Genomic DNA, 22297 nt, shown 5'->3' on the forward strand with positions numbered 1-22297 from the left:
TTCAAGATGTCGTGCAGTGAATGTACTGCTGCAATTGTATAACTTTATTATAGTCTTTGGTCTCTTCGTATTTATCTATCTATTAGTGTGATTGAATTACCATGTTGCATTTAAAATCAGATAACCCCTTCTGCAATGGGTAGGATTCTTTGAAAGTAAATTATTGATATTGTTCACAAGAGATTTCTTTTGGCAGTGAGGTAGATTTAAATAATCCCCCCAGAGCATTTAAAATGATGTCAGTTGGTTTGTTTATTTGTTAGTTTGGATTAAATAATGAATGTGCAATTGTACAGCTCAGAGAGATTCTCGGCACGGCCTCTTCACATGACCCATCGGGGATCCCTGTTTTTCTCAGGCTCATTAATTCAGAGGATGTCTCGGATAGGTTTGTTATGGAAAGCTTAGCATTTGTCTTTATTTTCATCAGTAATGCCTCAGCTGCTTACAGCGCTGAAGGCAGCAATTAAACACACTTAATAAAACCAGAATTAGAACAGGGAGCCCGAAATATAAGAAGGTCAAATAATTGTGGTATTAATGATTAATAACCACTTCATTACATGATTTATATATGCAAGTGGACTGTGCTGCTCACGGTGAAGATAAGGCCAAGGTCAACAAAACCTCTTCCTTGGACTATGTAATGGCTGTTTGGATATTTACTGAAATATAATTTTGAAAAATAACTGCATATAGCGTTGAAAACATTATTTTCCATCAGCAAAGTGCAAACCACAAACCTGTACCATATTGCATTGAATGTATTAATATAAGCCACTTTCTACTACTTACAAGTAAAACAAACTACAGGTTTGGATACACAGTATATGCAAAGTGAGTTGCATTGAGGTGCACTGCTGTTTTTAAATCAGCTCAGCTCGTCTGGCTAGCAACTCAAGTGGCCCAGCAGCTGTTGGTCACTCAAATTGAGGTTACAGCTTGGACTGGAAAGGGGAAATTATTGTACACACTTGTTTTCTATAGTTTTGCATAAGCTGGCTGCATTCATCCTAGGAGATGATGTTTCCCCATTCGCTGACACAAGCAACACTCAAATTTGAGGGTTTCCATTTAGCCTTGGATTCCTTCAAACACACCCACAATATTTCACTGGGATTCAGGCCCGTGGAGTTCATGGAGGCCAGTCCAGATCTCTGAGGCTTTTCATTTCTATCTTTGGGAATTGTGTTGTTTGCCCTGGTTGTGTGTTTTAGATTGTTGTAGTGCTGAAGTGTAAAGCTACATCCAATGAGTTGATGAGAATTAAATATAGTTTAAGTCAATACATCATTGTTTAACTTTGCTGCATTTACATTTCTTTCCCTTGTGCAAAGGTTTTCATGTAGCAGCTCTACAGGGGGGAACAGGCTTTTTATTTTTTAACTGAATTAACACTACCTGAAAACCTGTTGTTAACACTTTGTTATCCAGAATACACTGAAGTACAGAATATTTGCTGACGACAACATTTCGAAAAGCAGCTGCCACAAAAAACAAATGAAAAAGAGGTGACGAAAAAGCCACATGCTTCATGATGGAAATCCCTAAACACACACAGTGAGTGCACTGACACACGGAGTTCTCCTTTCAGATCTTTACTTTACTACCTTATATTAAGAGAAACTGAACCATCACACTGGCTCAATTCAATTCAAATGGGAATACATAAATCCTCAATATAATAAATAAGACAAACACAATGAAATAAGGCAAAATTCACTATTAACTAGCTAATTTTTCACTGTTTAAAAAGCAAAGAGGAGGAGGCTGTTCCTGACAGTAGGTCCTCTAGTTTGCATGGTGATGTCATGACCCTGACCACCACTGTACTGTATGCGTGGGTGGCTGTGCTAAAATTACAATATTGCAATATTCATGGAGGTGTCAATGCCTGCACTAAATCTAAATCAATCAACCTGCTATCACTCCAACTGTCACACTTGTCATGGCTTGTGTGAAACTAAATAATCCATTGATCCTCTACCGTTTTTAAGAGTTTCTGCTCTCCGGAAGAAACAATCCAAACCAATTTTGAAATTAAAAATGCAATTGTGTATGTTTTTGACAGATGTTTATACAAGCTGGAGGAGCCCAAGTGTTGACGTCTATGTACCTTATACCTTATGACTCCCATGGAACTCCAGTACTTTTCATATCTGGTCCACATACACGATTGTTCCAGGATGACAAAAGGTGTGTTGTCCTGGAGCAAGACTAGCACTTATCTGGGTATCTGTGTCATTTTAGGTAGTCATATTCCTAATTAGGGTTTTTGAGACTATACCAAAAGACTTCAAGAATTCCCCTTCTTATTGTATTTGAGACTAAGGAGCTAAAGATATCTAAAAAGAAGAGTGATCCCATACCTACCTTTGCAGGATGTACTTTAATGTTCACCTTTCAAGACTGATGGAGATGCTATTTTAATTCTAAGCAGAAAGGCTAGATCTCTAAGAGGAAGACAAAGCAGCGATACATGCTTGCTAGACTACACTTCCCACATGGCGATTTTTTGTGACGTGTCATCTGTTGTCACCGCGGGATGACGTCATCGGCGGAGGGATAGAAGCTTCAGGACACAGAGAGAGAGAGAGAGAGAGAGAGGTGCCGAGATAGAGAAATAACTGCGGAGAGGGAGAGAGAGGGAGAGAGAGAGAGAGTGTGGAGGGGGGGCTTGAAAGATCTGATATAGTCTCTAATAATAATAATTATTACAAAATAACAGCTGCGATTGTTGTCAAGAACTCGAGCGTCCAACAAAGAAGATTCTTGCATTGTTATTCTGCACAGGAATATAAAAATGTCGTCTCCAAGTCCGGGTAAAAGGCGAATGGATACCGACGTGGTGAAACTGTATCCTTTTGCGAACATAAACAACAGAAAGAGAAGAAAAAGATTGTCCTCCGTTTAATGTCAGCAACCGCGATGACAGCCGTGTTTGCCAGCTCAAGGCTACTCTTCCGTGTGTTGCATTTTTAAACATGTCTATTGTAGGCTCATCTGATGATCGCCGGGCTGGTCAATTATATGGAGATTTTTATTTTATTTTTTGACAACAAAAGTGAAAAATGCATCGATGACCGTCTCCCTCAACGATGCGGGCAAACCGTGCCATAAGATCACCATGCATGGCATCCATCGGATATTGCTAACGTTTGCATCATTTAAAAATATATATTATTGTCGTTGTGCATTTTGGTGGAGAAAAGGGTATTGTTCTCTTAAGAAGTGTAACAATCAAAACAACCCCCTGATGTTGTGGAGAGCTTCATTAGAGTTAATGTAACCCTGTGCATGTAACGTTAGCATTTTACAGTTACAGGCACAACAACAAAATGGGATTCTTATGTAACAGAAATAAATGCACGTAATTATCAATCTGTCAATTTTTAAGGTGCTGTTGAGGTGCAAGGTCATTAGTTGTGCGGTTCAGAAAAGCAGACATAGGCCGAGTTATTTAGAAATATTTGTCAACTGTTGACTGTTGGCCCTAAGTGTTTATTGACACTGGCAGAGAGAAAACGTTTCATTTGGGTTGGTAGTGAGGAGATCCATGATTGCTGTGCGTTTGTGTCGTATTTTCATAAACCACACTTTATATTGCATGTTTTTTGGTTTGTTAGGAAAGCTGTTGCTTAAACGTGTCATGAAATGGTCACCAATTGCTTATTTTTCCTGTTTGTTGTTGCACCAGCAGGAAATCGCGTTGAGACAAAGGTAAGTCGAATAAGGAGATCTTTAAATTGTTGTAACGCAAACTCTGGAGACTCTTTGTTTCCTAAAGCTGGATCTCACGATGCTTTATTTTCTACTTGTGAATCATAGGGAGTGAGATCTCACGTTAGGCGTTTCTCTTGGGCCATGTCAACTTTTACTCCCAAGGCCTCCTTTATAAAGTTTGAAAAATACGTGGCTGCCTATCTTTATTGGAGAATACAACAGTCTGTCGTGTTTCCCCTTATAAATGGTTGACTGAAGTATGGCAGACGTCGGTAGAGCCTGACTTCAGTTATTTCATAAAAGTTGTTGTACTGGGTGGGGGTGTTTTGGTCAATGTACTGAATTCATCTCCCCTCCCCCCCTTCCTGGGGTGGTCTGCCAAAGTCCCGACTACTTTTTCTAGGTTGATTTTTTTTTTTTGGTCTCTCTTTGTTGGATGTGAATTATACTAGGACAAGTCAGGTGTTGTGTTTGGTTTGGTTTTTAAGGCCTAGCTCCGCATACATTTCCCATTAAGTTCTCTCTCTCTCTCTCTCTCTCGTTTACTTGTTGTTGTAAATAAGTTAGGACACATTTTGTATCGTGCTCTATAGTGGGGGTTAACAACAAGGTGATACTTATTTAACTTTAAATGTACTGTCATTAACTGTATATACACACACACACACACAATTAATCTTGTTTTACTCCTACTATTTACATGCTTCGATCTGCTAACCGTGGCCTACTTTTATACCTAGATCATCTGGTGATTTTTTATCATCTCCAGCAGGTTTAGAGATTGTTCAATTTTCTACTGATCTTAATCAGTTTTATCCGTGTACTTCCTTTTTTTTGTGACTCGGTGTGTCTTTTGGCCTAATTTGCACCCCTTAACCGATTGATCTTTTTTTATTCTCGAGTTTAAAGTGGTCTTGGCCAGCAGGAGTTTTATTTCCGTGCCCCTGTGCTGTGTGATGGACGCTGTGTTTGTAATAACCAGCTACCGAGTTGGTTAGATTCCCGATTCCTCACAGTGTAAGGAAGGAGGGCAGAGGCTGGGGGGTACTAGGCAGTATGTACGGGCTGCAGTGTTTCGCGGCGTTGGCAGGCTGGGTGCAGCTACAATGTATCCGCGCTTGTGGAGTGTTCTCCGGCAGCGTTCGGGCGGCGAGATCACAGTGGAGTTGTTTTGTTGCTGTCTGCTCGCCGAGACAGGTCCGGCTTTCTGATTGGCTGCTCTGTTACTACCCGGAAACGGGGAGAGGGTGGGACTAAACGAACAGCTGATCGAGTGACAACAAAGCATGTTTATATACACAGCAGATTGAGGGCTAGGGACGGAGGGTTCGCCCACCTAATGGAGAGACTTGGATTATTAGTATAATAATCCCCCCTATGTTGGTGTCTGTTTTTAAAGCAAATTTGGGAACATTAAAAAACAGACTGGATAGGATGCTTGGATCACTTAGTTATTAATGGACACCATGGCCTCCTCTCTTTTGGACACTTTCTTCTGTAATGTGTGCGCCCGCGTTAGCTGATGTGTGCATTTTTAAGTGATAACTGCAACGGTGCGAAAACAATTAAGGACTTTGTGTAGCTCGAACCATTACTTTCAACAGTTTAAACATCCAGGCTATCAGTAAACCTTCAATTAAACTACCCCCCCCCCCCAGTCTTATCTGACTTTTCAACTGGAAAAAGTACACAAGCCAACAAGTTGTTGCAAATGTCACTTTATCACATAATCCTGATCAATGCAGTGTAATGTTTTTCACTGGAAACGCTATTACGCATTTGCTGTTTATTCTTATACGACAATCATAACTTTACATTTTTGACAGCGTTTCATGTGATTTCCTTTATGTTAATAATAAATAAGAGCAGGTTAAATGCTTTTTCTTTCCAAACCTCCAGTCCTATATAAGTAGGGTTATTATTAATCAAATTAATAGTCTGAAATAAACTTTTCCACTGAAAGACCAGTTACTTCCATAGTAGTGATAAGATGTCCACTAATTGCTGTTGTCATTTTAATTGGGATCAGTCACTGTATGATATTATACTTCAATTACTATTTAAAAGAAGCATTTTAATCTGAGATTTATTGTAAAACCCCATTTAACTTTTGAGTGATTAATAATATTATTCAGCCTGTTTTGAAGTATGGAAATGTTTAATTTTCCTTTGTTTTGCCAATGCAATGGAAGTAAGAAAATAAGTTGCAGTTCTTAGGATGTGAAAAAAAACAAGCAAGATTTAAGTCTCGGGCTGCTTTGTTGCTGACCAGTAAGGTTCTGATCTAATCTGCTCTGAGATGTAGTAGCAGGGTTTGAAATGATATTAGGCCTTGTCCAGTACTATGGGTCTTGAAAACAATTTAATTAAAGAAAATAAAAACAAAACCAGAAACACAGAGCGTGACAAGGTTACCTCGTAGAAAACCCTTCACTACAACATTGGAAATGATTCCTTTTGTTTTCACCCCGGTGTCAATATGAGTATGTTCTTTGTCGGCTGCTACGCTGGTTCATGTAGCCTATATATTTTTTCCAAGTAGTATTCTGAAAGCTTGCCAGCTTTAGCAGAGTGCTGAACACCAGTAAATCCCTCTCTCCATTGAAACCCGCAGTGTGCGAGAGATACCAGTCAGCTGTAACCCCTAAAGCTGCTGCTGTCTGTGATTGTTGGGAGCAGGTTTGCCGAGTGCCTGCTGAGTGACAGCACATATGAGGGCTTGTGCACCGAGCAGAGAGGCGGGAGCGGGCGGGGGAGGGGGAAATGTGTGCAGTGGCGATAGGCTGTGTTGTATAATAATGATTCACTTCCCCACTGCTCTGTTCCAGATCCCTACTTTTGTGTCACACACCAAGTTATTTATGCTGGAATCAGAAAGTGACGCAATGTAATTAGTCTCTTTCTCTCGGACATTACGATTGTGAAAGAAAGATTGTTCTGTTCAGAAATATAAAGTACAAGGTTTACAATCTATTTGCAAGAAGTAGTAACTTTTTTTTTTTTTTTTTCCTTCACCTGATACAGCATGTTTAGTTCTGTCAAAAGTACATATCTTTCCTTTGGTTAGTCAGCAAGGTCTCTGGATTTTAGTTTTTAAACCTAAATAGCTTTACAAAATTTATACTGACATTGTGGCTCAGATCTTGCTCCAGGAGCTTCAGGGGATCATACACACTCACTCAGTTCTGTGTGTCACTTCTTTGAGACAATCGTTCATCCGTATTTTCCTCTGGAAGCTTGTTCAAATGGCAGACAAGCTAAGTAGTAATAACTTAAAGGATAACATAAACCTATACATATTATATATATATAGTTATACGCATATTTTTTGCTTATTTGTATGAAGTTGATTTCTGTTCAGCATTCTGTTATGATTGCTGTGTCAAGGGTCACAAAAAATAGGATTTGTGTTCTGCCTGTTTTAATGTTAAATAAACACTTTGGACAGGATTTGCCTGCAAGCTTAAGATTCAAAGTGCTCACACTGTTATTAAAGTCACGTGACATTTGCATTATTGTACAATGTGTACCTGAACCACTAGGGCCTAGTTCATGTCTCCTTTTCAGTTTTTGTTCCCAAACTTTACTGATGCCGGACTTAAAACAAACAAACCACAGATATGTTTTCACTCCTGCATTATAAGTAATTTAATGACATGACGCACAACACTTCAGTGAAGGCCCGCCTTTTGTTAGGCATATTCTGAATTCATAATTTGAAATCAGCGAATCAGATGCAATGGTAATTTACACAGCACGTCTGTAGTAAATAGACCTTTTTATGTGAAGTTACTGCTCTGTGAAACTATAGCTGCACTTGTCATTCATTCTGTCTTCAGTTCATTGTAGTTCAGGACAGTCTATTCTTCTGCATTATTTCTGGTTCCTGGTGGTCATGTGGAAATGGCAGACTCGTACTAACCCCTGCAGAATACATCTTAATGCAAGAAAGCAGAATGTGTTTTAATTACCATTGTGCACAAGGAGCTGGAAGATGTTGAAAAGCTGCAATTTAACTGCCTCAGCCAATAGATGTCCTGCCACTTTGAAGTACATTTTGATTTAAGAATCCTCCAGAGGGACAGCCAAGTCATTAAACTTTTAAGCAGATTATCTGTCCTGTACACTTTTGTATATTGCATGACAACATGCCATCTAAGTTTCCCCCTTTTGTGGTCAATTGCTTTGTTAATGAATTCTGCATCTCTAAAGCCAGCTCTGTGGTTCCTGCTTGGCTCCTTATTACGAAGGAACTCTGAGGGATTTTGTTTTTTAATCAATAAATTAATGCGATCTCAAATTATTCAAGCTTTGTTCAGATCAGAGTTAGAATTCTCCAATTTCTTTTAAAGTGTCTGCATGTGTGTATCTTAATGTTATTTAAATCATGTGGTTTTCTGTGCAGTACAAATGTACCCTTTCATAAATACCAGAGAGTTTTTATTTAGAAAAGATATATAGCAGGGGTTCCCAACCCTGGTCCCGGAGGACACCCTACCCTACGGGTTTATATTCCAACTGAGCTCTCGGTTACTTGATTGAACCTTCACTGAAGTAACACTCTGGTTAGATTTGACTTTTTAAATTGTGTAATAAAAGACTTGGTTCTTTATTAAGTTCTTTATACAATTTTATACTTAAATTAAACCCCCTGTTGTTTAAAATAATTAAGAGGCTCTGATTTAGGAAATTATTAGTTCAATTAAAGGTTCAATTAAGTAATTGAGAGCTCAGTTGGAACAATAAAGAGCAGGGTAGGGGGTCCTCCAGTAGCAGGATTGGAAACCACTGATACATAGGAGAACAGGTATCATGCACGTGAATATTTAATACATATAGTGCTTTCATTAATATCTGAAGAGAGAGGCTATTAAGTAAGTGTATGTTTGGCAGGAATATTAGTCCTTTCTGAAGGACTTGTTTGTCCATCACAGTGCCATGCATTATATAAAATAAGTCCAAATTAGAGAGTTCAGCTTTTCATTTGAACTGTGCTTTTAGACTCTTTTTGAAATCAGGCATATTTCATATTTTCTTTAGTTCTTGTCTCTGTTGGTTTCCCTGGGGGTCTGAGACATACTTTGTGTATATTGATAGACTATATAGGGCCATTGCTAATGAAGCAAAGAAGAAGAAAATAGCAAGGAGTTTTAATTGATGTATTCCTAACCAAAACATAAAGATTTATTCAGTTTTGGTCATTGGAGCATTACCATTGTAATCTATCACAAAAAACCAAATACAAATAACAAAACACAAGAATCATTCCTGCATTTATTCCTGGTTTCCTGGGAGGTAAGAAATGGCAGTATAGTGAAATGCTCGATCCTTGTTAGTGAACAGGAAATCTTGAATAAGGTTAAATATGCTTTTGAGGTCATTTACATGTCAGTGGCTTTCTATAAGGACCATATTACTCAGTTGTGCCTAAGGATTTTCTTGTAACTATGTGGAGAATTCACATTATTGTCCGTTGCCTTGATTAGAGCTGATGAGATCACTCTTCGGGGTTAAGAGGGCTGGCTTTTGCAGTACAGAGACTGTCTGTATGTGCAGACTTAACAGTAATGATTCTGTGCATATTTTCCATAATACATGATCTAATGATATCAAACAAAAAAATATAATAAAATGAAAAGGATTTATCAGTTTTAAAGTAAGTTGTATTACACACAGTCCTGTCTAAAGTGCTTGGAAACTCCCCATAGATTCAGTTATTTAAAGGAAAAACTCACTGTATATTTGGTAGAAGGCCAAGATGCAAACCTGTGTAGCAGCTTGGGCACAATAAGATAAACCTCCAGTGTGCAATCAATTTAAAAGTAAGAGCTGAATATTTTTCACTAAGTGCTTTAGTCTGTACTAATTATGCAGAAATGTAGAAGTTTCCATCTTGATAGGCCCAAAGTATGTATCCAGGAAAATGTGCCTCATTGGTCTTTGACTTTGGCTAAGTTGTGTATGTATTCAAGTTCCTATCAAGGGGTGAAAAAAATAAAAATAAGCGGTATTTGATTGGCTCTTTTAAGTCTGTAGCCTTTGGCACAGCACTACCAAAGTACCATCACAAGAGAGAAGTAGGCAGCTTTCAAACATCTTCCAAAATGTCTGCAATCCTCACATTGCGAGATCAGCATTAGTAATGGTTGGGGGTAATGCATAAGAAGTAGCAGGTCAGCCATTCATATGAATAACTTCCTACTCTTTTTAGCTGTTGATACCTTTGTCTTCATACCCAATCCATACGTTTTTAGCAGAGACCTGAGGAAGAGGGTAAATTGGTTAAGTTAGGTGAATAATTAGTCCAATTAACTGGTCTGGAATGAAAACCAGAAGCACTCTGGGTGATTGAGGAACACAGCAGTGAAAGTGTGAGTTAAAAATTATGCTGGAAGTACAATGGCATTTATCTACAATTTTGTTTTTAAATCGTAACTTGCAGGGAACCCAGAATCCTGTATTTCACACATTTGTGTGCACTCTGGCACTGGCATATTATTTTCTTAATTCTTGAACAAGTTTTCCAGTGATTTACTGACATCCGTCTCCAGAGGAATGTTTTTAAATTGTCTTGTGGGGCACAGATTGGTCTGGAAATGAAGCTAATTGTTGTGCGAGAACCAGGCAATATAACCACAGTTAATGTGTCCTTCCAATTTGGATTGAATTTCCGTTCGTATCTACTTCAAAATCAACATTTAGAACACTATACTTGTCTTCAGATTTTTTTCTAATTCCAATTAGTGGCTTAAACATGTCAAGTTGAAGTGAATCCCATAAATTTCAACGCTTTGCTCAAAGTAATTGGGTAATGTAAAATAATCCTGACATGACTACAGTGCAGTCTGGATGCAATTATGGTTGAGGTAATTCTTTTATTTTGCTAATGTGCTAGCAAATAAAATGAATTGGGAGTATTTTTCCATTGGGACGCGCACACAAAAAAGGGGAAAGAAAACCAAACAAAACCGAACCAAACAAAAAAACTCTGGATGCTGCTCTAGTCAATGACAGAAGCATGCTAGTTTCCTGAATAGTTTGACAGAGATTTGCACGTGCTGTCAGGTTGAGCGTCTGTCTGCTCATTAGTGTGCTGCGGATCGGGGCAGGAGCAGGGGGAGTGCATTTAGTGCCAATAAAGCTTTTCTGCCAGAGTCCGGCCATTGTACCCCAAGGCTTCAGATAACATCCGCTTTGCATCAGCAGTGCTTTGTTTCTCTGCACATACTGCCTGACCTTTCACTCTCCATGGCGGCTGACACAGCCCAGTAGCATGTCAATTCATGTCAGCTGGGAGAAATATGTTCTTTTTTGTTCAACTGAAATAACCAGAATCTAAAGGTTTCCCATTAAACAGTTTTATTTTGTGCATAAGAGGTGCATTAAACCCAGTGGATGAAAGACACGGGAGTCTGCTGATTTGATGTCTTGATTTCTTACCCAATTTCCTCAAAAATTTCCTCAAAAATGTAGGCAATAGCTAAGTCTTATCTATCAGAAGATTACATCTCATTAAAATACAGTACAAAATAGATTTACTACATACGTAATAATTAACATAGACCTGAGTTTGTTACTGTTGTGTCTGATGTGTTTTTTCTTCAGGCAGCAGATGTTTATCAAAGACATTGGTTTTTAAGTCCTAAATCAAATACCTGTGCCCCAAAACACACAAGCTTTATACTGTGTAAGTGTTTTAGTTGATTGTTATAACCTATAGACAGTAGCTGATTCAATAATCTAAAGACAGTAGTTGATTGAAATAACCATCTGTATACAATCTAAGAAACGATGAACCTAAGACAGAGACAGGGTCACATGACTTTGGTAGATTGCTGCAGCATCCTGAGTAGTTAGTATGAAACTACAGACTAAATTAAGAAACAAATAATTAAAGTAGCCCCCAGAAAGAAGTAAGTACAAACTAATGATTGCTTTATGGACATAACTGAATTAACAATATTGAAATCATTAATAATATAAAGAATATAAGGAAAATAACAGTAAATGTTCCCTCTACAGTAGTTGACTCTTTTAAAGCTTGTGAGATGCAATAATTGATCTATACCGATTGTAGGAGGGTAAGGAGCACTTGGACTTTAACAGAGAGCTGTTCAGGTACAAGTTGGAAAACAACTTCTGATATGAGTCACATGTTCATACTAAAACAGGTAGATCTGACTGCTCTCTTCATAGCAAGCATAAGTGCAGTGGTGGGTTCTCCTATGAGTCTCTGATTACTGCTGTGTTTTTATACAAAGTTGTGAAGTACTGTACTGTGACCCCCACCCCCGACAAGCAATATTGACGGATTATGACTGTTTAAGTGGCTTCAGGTGGTTTCAGAGATGGATAATAAATAACAGAATCTCTTTAGCATGATTGTTCTCAATGGCATGACATAAGCACCCTGAATTGTCAGACATGAATATCACAAAGGAAATGACTAACCTATAACTGACAGTAGTAACGTCTCGGCTTGTTTCTTGTGAAAGGAGGGAACTCAATAGCACATTTTTTATACTTGCCTATAAAACAGAAATCACACCAGTTTAAGATCTGAGTTATAATGATATTATATATTTTAATAAAATCTTTATGGATATGAAAGTGGTAAATCTACTGTTTTGCTTTTATTACAGTGTGCAAAATGCACTCTTAATTAGTTTCTTTGTCCACATACCATTAAAACAGCAAACAATAAACCATCTACAGTAAATGGAACTGAAGAACTTTTAGCTTTTTGTTACATGAAACATTCTGTTAGATGAAACAATCTAGTTCATTCATTCACTTTGGTCAAGCCTTTTGATTAAAAGTAGATTTGTTTATCACTTAAAAGAAACAAAGGTAAAATTCTGGCAGTTGCACAAATGGTTTTGTTTAAAGCGTGAACGGTACTACTGCCTGAATCATACATTATTTTCTGTGCATCATCATTAAAACTGATGGTGGTTAATGTATATGATCACAACCCAGCAACATTTTCTTCCCTCTCTGGAGTTGGGAAGCTCAGAAGGTGTTTTCCCTTTACCAGTCTGGTGGCACCTCCCAGCCTTAGTAGTTTTTGAACATGGACCATTGGTTCGTTTGCCTTCTTGGGGGGGGGGGGTGGATTACCAGTATATCATGAGAAAGTCTGCAGGAGGTGGAGAGCACTAACAGGCTTGTAAATAATCCGGATTTGTGTTTCAGCATGAAGCAAATCGCACTTCCAGTTTCTCACTGACCCATTAAACTGCAATTTTAAAGCTATTCAGTCCACATGTATGTGAAAACAATTTGTGAAGAAGAAGGAGACGGGTGTCACACAAGACTGTGCTGATAGGAGGCACAAGCATTCAGCCTTCGACGACCCGTCACCAGCACTGCTGTAATGGCACGCAGCCCAGTGGGAACAGCAAGAAGTCTCTAGGAACTTTGCAGTGCAATGTCAAAGACGGAAGATTTTTTAAAGGGCAGATGAGCACAGTTTCCAGGCAGGGGCAGATGCTGCGATCAGTGGGTCCTCCCAGAGTGAGGATCGGACGTGCCACTCCAGCTGTGGTGACCTGGCTTGGTGCCCTGTTTAGGAATCCCTGAAGCATTCTGGAACTCTTAGTGGGCTGGTACAGGGGCCGGTTGCATAAACATAGTCATAGTCTTCAAATTAGTATAATTATGTCATACTAACAATAGACACTCCGCTAAAACAGTTGCATTAAATAGACTTTCCTTAGACTGGTTTTACTTAGTTAATAACGCAATGCATTCTGGGGATTTTAAGACCGTAGAAGAAAAAACAAACATGGTGGACGCTTCTCTACCAGAGCAACAATCCCAGTTCACAGTACATGAAAACCTGTGCTTGTTATTGGAGTGTAATGCAGAAAAATATATACTTTGAGGGACATTTTCTGAAAAATTCAGTGTCAACCCACATTGTGGGTATGTACAGTCTGTAAAGAAAGAATCTAAGAATATGTTAAAGAATTAAGATGAAACATCCACGTACTGGAGGTGGACCTCCCATAAAAAAACTTAACCAGAGCACAAGATTGGTTATTGAACTATTTGGGTAGGAGTCTCGGTGGTTTTGGAGATTGCTGGTGGGCAGGACAGTGGAGTGTATGAGCCAATGGGAAGGTCCGACTCTTATTTGCCTCTCTCCCTTTTTTCTTTTGCTACATCCATCTACTGTAGCACCCAGTGACTCACCTCAGTTCTCCATTATTGTTTGTATCCATGAACTCTTTCCCTTCTTTCAAGTCCCCCTACTTTTTGAAATATGAGTTTGTAAGGCAGGCTTGTGATGATGTTAAAAATAAAAACGACGCTCTCATTTAGGCATTCAAAGAAAACAATATGTAAGATCTTTCCAGTTGAAGTACGTTTAGCATGGCTTCCCTTTTTCGACGTGCCGGAGAAGCCTTGAGGCATTGAGAGAAATGAGATCCGAACCTCTGCATCAGATTAATCATTGTTTCAAGTGCAGAGCTGCTATTGATCTGTGAGCAGGTAGCAGGAATTCAGAGGAATACATCAGTCTCTTTCCTTTGGTTGTGCTGTTGGTTTACTCGGCACTCTGGAGGCAGGTTCAGACAGCAGGGATTAGTCCTGCAGCTTCAAGGCAGGCTGAAGAACAATGAATGGTGGCCGTGGTAGCAAGTTTGCAAGTTAGAGATGAGACGCTTGACTTTTAAGATGGATGAGAGAGAACGATGGATAAAGAAACAGCAAGAGGAAGTTCATTAATAAGGACTCGGTCTACACTAGAGGTTTTCTCTTTTTTTTCTTTTTGTCCATTTTTACGAGGGGCTGAAAATGTCACAAGCGTCTTGTGTGGGTTTTCAATCCTCAAGCAGTTTGGTCGACCTCTGTGCGTACTTGACATTCCGACGCAAGTATTTTTTTTAACATGTAAACAGAAACTGAATCGAAGGGATTATTTGAAGTAAATGTCAATTTTTATTTATTTTTATTATTGCACCATTTTATTTAGACAGTCTTTGTGCATCGGCCCTTGCTGTGTGTTTGTCATTGCTTGGACCAGCGCAATCCGCCTCTTATATACCTGCTTCGGCTATTCTATTCTAGTGCCGTTGCCTATTGTTTGAGTCGGTGACGGTGTTTGGACGTGTTCAGGACTGGTCTTCAGTGTGCTGGTGCTCAGCATGATTTTCAGTTCCCTCCACCGCACTGGGACTGGAGCAGGCTGGAAACATCGCAACAACCCAGATGGTTATCACCCGAGAGGGTCAGGGGGTCACAGTAACAAATAAAAAGCTTGTTTAACTTTTCGGAGAGATCTGGACAGGACTTCAGATTAGCCAGAGTTTTCTTCTGCCAAGAGTTTCTATCCAGAGAGGGACCTTTAGACACCACGGAATAACATTATTCTGTCTTCTAGAACTTGCCCACTAGCCATAAAGGCATTTTGTTTGACAGCTTACAAATGGTTGATTTATCTCCATAAAGTAAAGAGTAACTTCATAGCTATCCATGGGAAATTCCTCAACTTTACAGCAGCATTACAGTAGTCCTATTGTATACTTGACATCACTCATTTCAAAGAAATAATGTTACTGACAGTTATGGATAAAGATGATTCAGAGGCCAGGGGATATTCTCCTTCAAGATGCAAGTTTTTTTTTTCTGTTGTTTGTTAAGGATGAAAAGAACATAGTGGGACATTGAAAAGTGTGACAGTGCGTTGGAACAGCTTGTGTAATGGCCACTGTTGAAATGAATCCAGCTCTCCATGTGTTCTTGCTTCCCGGGCGTCTGTTAAGACACCGGATAATCCCAGTTGGCACAGGTAGTGATTGAAAAGTACATTTGCATGTTGGAAGCGAATCTTTAGTGCATCATCAGAACTGAAATGTAACGCAGGGTGGTTGAGGTCAAACGTGTTTGCTACAACTCAGTGGTTCGCAGCATTGGGCAGAAAAACAATCTTGCATTTGCGTCGCTTTTCTGTTTATGGAAGCAGAATGGTTAAATGATGAATGACGTTCACAGTCATGGCTGCACCTTTCTGATGTAGTGGCCCTAGCTGTGTGTTTTTTATTTTTGTAACTGTTTTAGTTGTTTTTTTCTTTTCTTTGCAGTTTTCAGTGTGTAGTGGAAATTGTATCCCCATCACCCCAGAACAAAAGAGAATCTTACTTCCTGTCTTTCATCTACTCTGCCTTTGATTTCACATGAAGGCAGGCATTAGATGTTGCGGTTTGATTGCAGTGTGTTTATAACAGTTTCTTCTATTTGGAAATGTAATTTAATTGAACGGGCTGAAAGGCTGGAAAGAATGTGGCTTGTAGGAAATCTACAATGTTTCCAGCTGTGTGTTCAGCTATGATTAACTAGGATTGTTAACCAACTGTAGTACAGAGCCAGATTTCAGAAATGCTGGGATTGGTGGCGCCTCATCTGTGAAATCGAAAATTACGAGGATCCCTTTACAATTATTCAGTTAGATCCGTGTGTTTGTTTGTTTTGTTTAAAAAGCTTGAAATTTCCCATGCTGTATCTGAACTATTTTTTGGGGGGTGGGTTAAGTTTTTAAAGGTGAATTCTCTATGTGCATCCAATTTTAATGGCATTGCAGTGAATGGAGTTCTTCCACTCCTGTGGCCAATCCAAACGCACGGCAAAACGATGTGTATTACCTCGGCCTCTATGTTGTGACCTGAGCTGCAATTACAGGATTTCATTGGATAAGATCTTGCGTGAGAAAAAGGTGTTGTACTCGTTCCTCAGCTACATATGTGCAATACATACCCTTTTGTGTAGAAGCATCGGGACCACCTTCTGTGACAATAATGCACTTTGGTTTTGTCTTATTGTTTTAATAGTCAAACTCGACTCCTTATTTATGACTGTATTGTAGATGAGCCTATAATATCTAATGATGGCCGGCTATTTCTTATGATGTTCTTGCACAGACTGAAGTGTTGAACTTCAGTGGATAATTAGTGTAATATAAATTGATGTTTAGCACCCGGCTTTGAAAACACTGCTTGCCTTTAGCTATTCCTGTGTAGGTGTGTGAATTTCTTCAGGGATCCTGGTACTTGGATTAGCTTCGTGCTGTTGATTAATTAGAGAGCAGAATAGGACCGTACAACAAGAACTCTTTTTTTTTTTTTTTTTTTTCACCCGCATCAGCATTCGTTTTCTGTGCTCCGAGTTGTTTTTTTGGTTTTCTGTACCCGTCTTGCTAAGGACTTGCTGTCCGTGGGGTTTATACGTTGAACATGCAAGGACATTAAAAAGCTTACCACATATTCCAGGCAGTGCAGTGCGTACATCACACTCTGGGAATAACGAGATACTGATGAGTCTGCAGTAATACGTTTGGTGTCCTTAAAGTTCTGGACTCCTGCTTTCAGAATTGTTGAATCAGGGATGCTGAAATGCTCTTTCCTTCGTTTTACTCCTCCAGCAGCTGGGATTGCCTGCCTACAGAGACTATATGAGCTGAGCCATGTCAGTTTAGGACCCTGCGGCCGGTCGCATAAAACCCTTCCATTTCCTTTTCCTCTTAAGTGTTCCTTAGAATAAAGAACCTCCAAATCAGTCAATATGCTAGTTTTGTGCAAAAGCATATATATTTTTCCCTTCATTCTTGAATTATTCAGTAGGTAGGATGTTTTCTACAGATGGCCACAGGACAGAGTGGGGTAACCAGGGTCAGGAGGCAGCAAGGAGAGGTCCTTACGTGACCGTGAGGGGGCTCCTGGGTTTTCTGTAGACACCCCTGTACTGCAGTACATCTCACTGTGCATGCATCCCGAAATGCATCCCAAGCAGTGCATAACAATAACATATACTGCCTAACAGTCCCTGTGTGGATCTCCCACCTCCCATGGTGCTCACAGACGAGCAATTGCAGGTAAACAACCTCTCGTCACAGACAGAGGTAATGCGATAAAGCTGTACTGACTTGTTACTAAAAGTTACTAAAACAGAGGTTATTAAGCTTCTCCTTTTATCAGGCAGTGAAACTGCGCTTCAGTACTGGTAGTCATCTTATGTGTGTGTGTTCAAATGCCAGGAGTCTAACAATTCACACATGAGCTGAATGTTGAGTTGCAATATAATTTTGTATACAGTTTGTAATATTCAGTCATCAGGGGCTCAGTTACTTCTTTCATACGAGACTTGGATTGATTCTGCCGTGTGCATTAACAGATCCACAGCAGTGTGGATGGGTAGCTTGCAGAAAAGGAAGCATGAACTTGTGACACTACATCTCTTGACAGTGTTACACTTTTGATCACACCCAGTTGCTGTTTGGGGCAGATAGGAAGTCGATTAGTTTAAAGGCTTCTGATAAAAATGAAAAAAGTTAGAAGTTGGTTTGCTGTGTCACTTTTATATTGCATGTTAGGACCGTCTTTATAGATAGAATGTAAAGTGTCAAAGTTGGTTCACTTTATCGAGATCTAGTGGCAGGCAATATGGAAGCATATACAGAATACACAAGAGTATAGTGGGCCAAGGTGTGATTGTATGTTTGTGATTTCTATGCTAAATATTCACTTGGAGGAGGAGTTATCGTGCCCGTATGGCTCCCGGGTGTAGAACTACACTGCCACAGTAAAATGAACCCACTTATTGAAGACGATGGTAGAGTTAATATGACGATTAATTAAATCAATGGAATGGTTTGTGGTAAACATGCATTAGTGTTCTGTGCTTCCTCAATGCGACATGTAGTTGTCTAACTTCATCTTCTTCATCGTTGATGTGCATTAAAACATTTTTAATTGTGTCAGGGCTTGATTAAAAGTATTGTGGCAGTATTGATTATATGGTACACAATATGGTGTCTGCTTTTGAACATTAAATATTGAGCAGCTCACTGTCTAGAAAGCTGACTTCCTGAATGAAACCTACCCAGATTAAGTCATGTTTATTGCTATAAGTTATTTTTAGAGCCCCAAACTCCTGATTGCTTCCCAGTAAACAGTACTGCAAATGGGTTGTTCTAAAGTGTTTGCTGAGGAAGGAAATATTTAATTTTATAGATTTATTTTTATTTTTAAGCAAGTTATTTTTGCTGTGGTTCCTGTGGGCTAGTTGTTTAAATAGCAGTCTTTTAACCTCAGGACTGGCAGACGTGACCCACCTCCTGTTCTGAGTTAACAGCCTGTTCTGTCAAACTGTCAATTTCAACCTGAAACCAAAAGCAACTGTAATCTTCTGCAAAGCATAGGCAATCAATAGAGAAGGAAATGTCATTTTGACAGGTGTTTTTTTTTTTTTTTTTTTTTTTTAGATGAGTACATTGCCTGGTGTGTGATGAGGTACTTTTTGTACATTTTGCCTCGGCTATTCTATTCTTTTGGGCCTATTTGAGTGTGTTGCTAAATGAACACAATGTCTTATCTTTGCTTTTCTGTGGCTTCAGCTGAGATTTTATCTATACAAGTGCAAGCTAATCTGAGTCTAGGAATGAGCTTCTGATTTATTGGTAGTTGTTTGCAGGTCTCGGCATTGCCAGATTGTTATATTTTCTTTTGGGTGAGACAGTTGGCATTTTAAAGGGCTGTGATTATGCCAGATGGGGGGTGTGTGGGTGAAGGAAATCAGTGCAACTTGCCATTCGTGTACTTTATGGCTAGGGATCGTAACTAATCTTCCCTGTGCACTCTCGATCGCAGCAGAAAAGACGTGTACCCTACCTAAAAGCTGTCATCTAAATTCATAACTACAAAACTCACTGATGCACATGAATCGGTTGCATGCCCTTGTGTAGACTGGGTGTGTGTTTAGGAAATGTACTGTTCATAAAGCCACACGGGCCCACGTCTCACTTGGTAGCAGTGCCAAAGCTGATGGGAACCCTGCTTTTAATTTCATGAAGTGTCATGATCCCATAATAACTGCATCCAATGCTATAATTTAAGTCTGTCACACAGGCCCATCTAGCTATTGGTTTTATGTCAGGGAATCGAGTACATAATACCCAACCAACTTGCGAGCTGTATTTCTCTTCACTTAGTGTCTGTACACATTTGAGTGATTCATGGGGCGTAGTGCAGGGCAGGATCTTGGAATCTGCAGATGTCTTTACATTAAGTTTCAGTTTGACGTTCTCTGACTTATAACATCTGCAGCAGCCAGGAAATGCTATAGATGTAGGCCTAGTTACTGTATGCAGGAGTTTCAATGTTAAGAAAATTGTACAAACTGCAAGATCCTTCACGTTCTCCAAAATAAATTTCAGTAAAAAAAAATAATAATAAAAAAAAAATGATGCAATTGGTCAACCCTTTTGTGCGATTCCATTTTAAATCGATTTCTCTCCATAGTTTTTTTTACGAAAGGTACTTCCTTCTTCAAAATCTAAGCCTGTGACAAATGTATTTCCTGTGTTGAGTCCACGGTCAAGCTGGTGTTGTAAAATGTTGAATCTTAAAATACATCAATGGTTTAAATTAACCCTTTCAGAGTCGCTGTTGCTGAAAGGCTCCTCCCAGGACATGGCAGCTGTTCACTTTGGCAGTTCAGTTAAAGGTCTATTTCTGGCCACCTCCATTGCTGTATAGATGTGTAAATGCAGTGTGCAAGGGCTACCAACAGTGTCATATAAAATGACCAGCTGAGCTTTATCGCATTTTTGTAGGTGAAACGACTAGAAAGCCAGTCAGATTTGTGTTATGTTCTCAAAAGTGCTGAATCGGGTGTACTAAATCAATGGTTTTACTTTTGGTGTTACAATATGTAAAACACACACACACACATGCATATATATATATATATATATTATGATTATGGCTGTGAGGAGACCGGGTATAAGGCTTAACTTTCCATCACACGTCACATGTTTCTGCTTCTGTATCGCACAGTAAGGTTATGCTTTTGTTTTTCACACTGTTCATAATGTATATCTGCATCTGATTTCTCTAGGATGGAAAAAATATAGAGAAACCTAACGTGATTAAAGGTACTTGTGTGTTTTGAGAGTGGAGCCATATTCAAAGGAAGCGTCGCATTAGAGAGCAGCTTAAAGGAAATGTAAGCGGAACAGTTAGACTGCTGACATCCCTAATAAATATACAATATTAATTTACTCTCGGGATGTTTTATTACTCTCTTAAGGATAAATGTATAAAATGTTCAGACATTAAATGGCCTAAAGCTTAGCATGTAGAATGGGGATCTAAGAAAAGCCCTTCAGATTATAAGGTCCTCATAAAGCAGCCCATAATCTTACAGCGCAGATGTCTGCAGCTTGATATTGGGAAAAAAACAAAAGACAAAATGCCACCATTATATTGATCACACTAGAAGACGTCTGCAAAACTATTCTTGTCTAGTCTTTATTCACTGAGTAACCATGTTATTTATTAGTTTTTATATCAGCTAGATGTCCGTGTTGTCCATTTTAAGAAGTGTCCTCTAAATATGTATTTTTTGTTGAAGTAAATGGAAGGTAGTCTTGTTTGAGTGTTTAGGAAAAAACTTTCAGAATACAGCTTGTGTGTCATTGAAGAGACGGACACGGAGCCGGACACACATGGGGGTCTGCAGTATGTCGAGTCCCTGATTTTGCAATTTGGTATTGCCACCCCGAGCAGCAGGCCCCACTGAGCACATGGCTGAGCCAGGGCTCCCGAAGGTAATTTAAAGAGCCGTTCCCCTGTCGAGGAGGCATTCGCTGCAGGAGCCACTCGTGGGAAACGTGATCTGTGAAAGCCCTCCTCCGTCCCATTACATACCCTCTGCGAGAGCTGTTTATGAGCGTGTGTTTTCCGGCTGCTGTGCTATAATTAGCGGCTTTACGGAGGTCAGCTGACTGGACCTTTTTCCCAACTGAAGGGAATTCTGTTGAACTGATACTACTTTCAAATTGTGTTTTTTGTTTTTGTTTTGGGGCTATCACTGGAGTACAGGGATTGCTGTAGCTGACTAAAAAAAGTGGTGCATTATTTTTGTTTAATTAGGCTAGATTAAAATGCCAGTAGAAATCGATTGTTTTTAAAATCTGTTCGTTTTTTCTTCTGCTATGTTTTTGAGTGTTTAATATTTTGCCTTAAAATAGATATGGAGCAAACCGCAGTTCAATATTGTGAAGTGGAAATGTATCTGCAATCATCAGGCTAGTAAATATTGCACAGTAAGCGGCAGTGTCATCGTTTTTATATCAGCCGAAGGTGTTGTGATGATGCATAGAGTTACCGGTTATATTCTAGTCTGACAGCTGGATTTCAGGGTTGAATTGAATTCATCTGACACTAAGACTGAAACCTGTGTGTGTATTTTATCCCCACATCGAGTGCAGTCCCAGCATGACGGCCATCCCTCATGACCGTGGGACAGTCTTGGCTGGTCTTGGAGTTCACCGCGTTTATTACTGGAGTCAGTGCTGCCCTCCCTGAAGGGACCGAACGCCCCGAGCAGCGTTTCTGGAATTCGATCTGCTGATGTCTTGGCTCCGATCACTGGTGCTCTGTGTCCAGGGAGTGTGTAGGGGGGGGGGGTGGGATCTGCTGCCAGATTTCTGAAGGCAACAAGAGAGCTTGGCTTCGCTCTGGCATCGCAGTCTGTGCATATGCAAATGAGCCGAGCTGAATGAATGAGAAAC

The 22297-nt window shown here is 39.5% G+C and overlaps 1 protein-coding gene across 1 annotated transcript in view; it reads left to right on the forward strand.

Annotated features, from left to right (window-relative positions):
* The first annotated feature begins 2600 nt into the window (after nucleotides 1-2600).
* Nucleotides 2601-22297, forward strand: part of ube2h (ubiquitin-conjugating enzyme E2H (UBC8 homolog, yeast)) — a 31636-nt gene continuing 11939 nt past the window's right edge. Inside the window, exon 1 of the mRNA XM_066687195.1 lies at nucleotides 2601-2856. Coding sequence (XP_066543292.1) covers nucleotides 2804-2856 — 53 coding nt within the window. The 5' untranslated portion in view covers nucleotides 2601-2803. The remainder of the gene's footprint in view (nucleotides 2857-22297) is intronic.

This window comes from Amia ocellicauda, chromosome 15 (assembly GCF_036373705.1).
Source record: "Amia ocellicauda isolate fAmiCal2 chromosome 15, fAmiCal2.hap1, whole genome shotgun sequence".
In the NCBI taxonomy this organism is placed as follows: domain Eukaryota; kingdom Metazoa; phylum Chordata; class Actinopteri; order Amiiformes; family Amiidae; genus Amia; species Amia ocellicauda.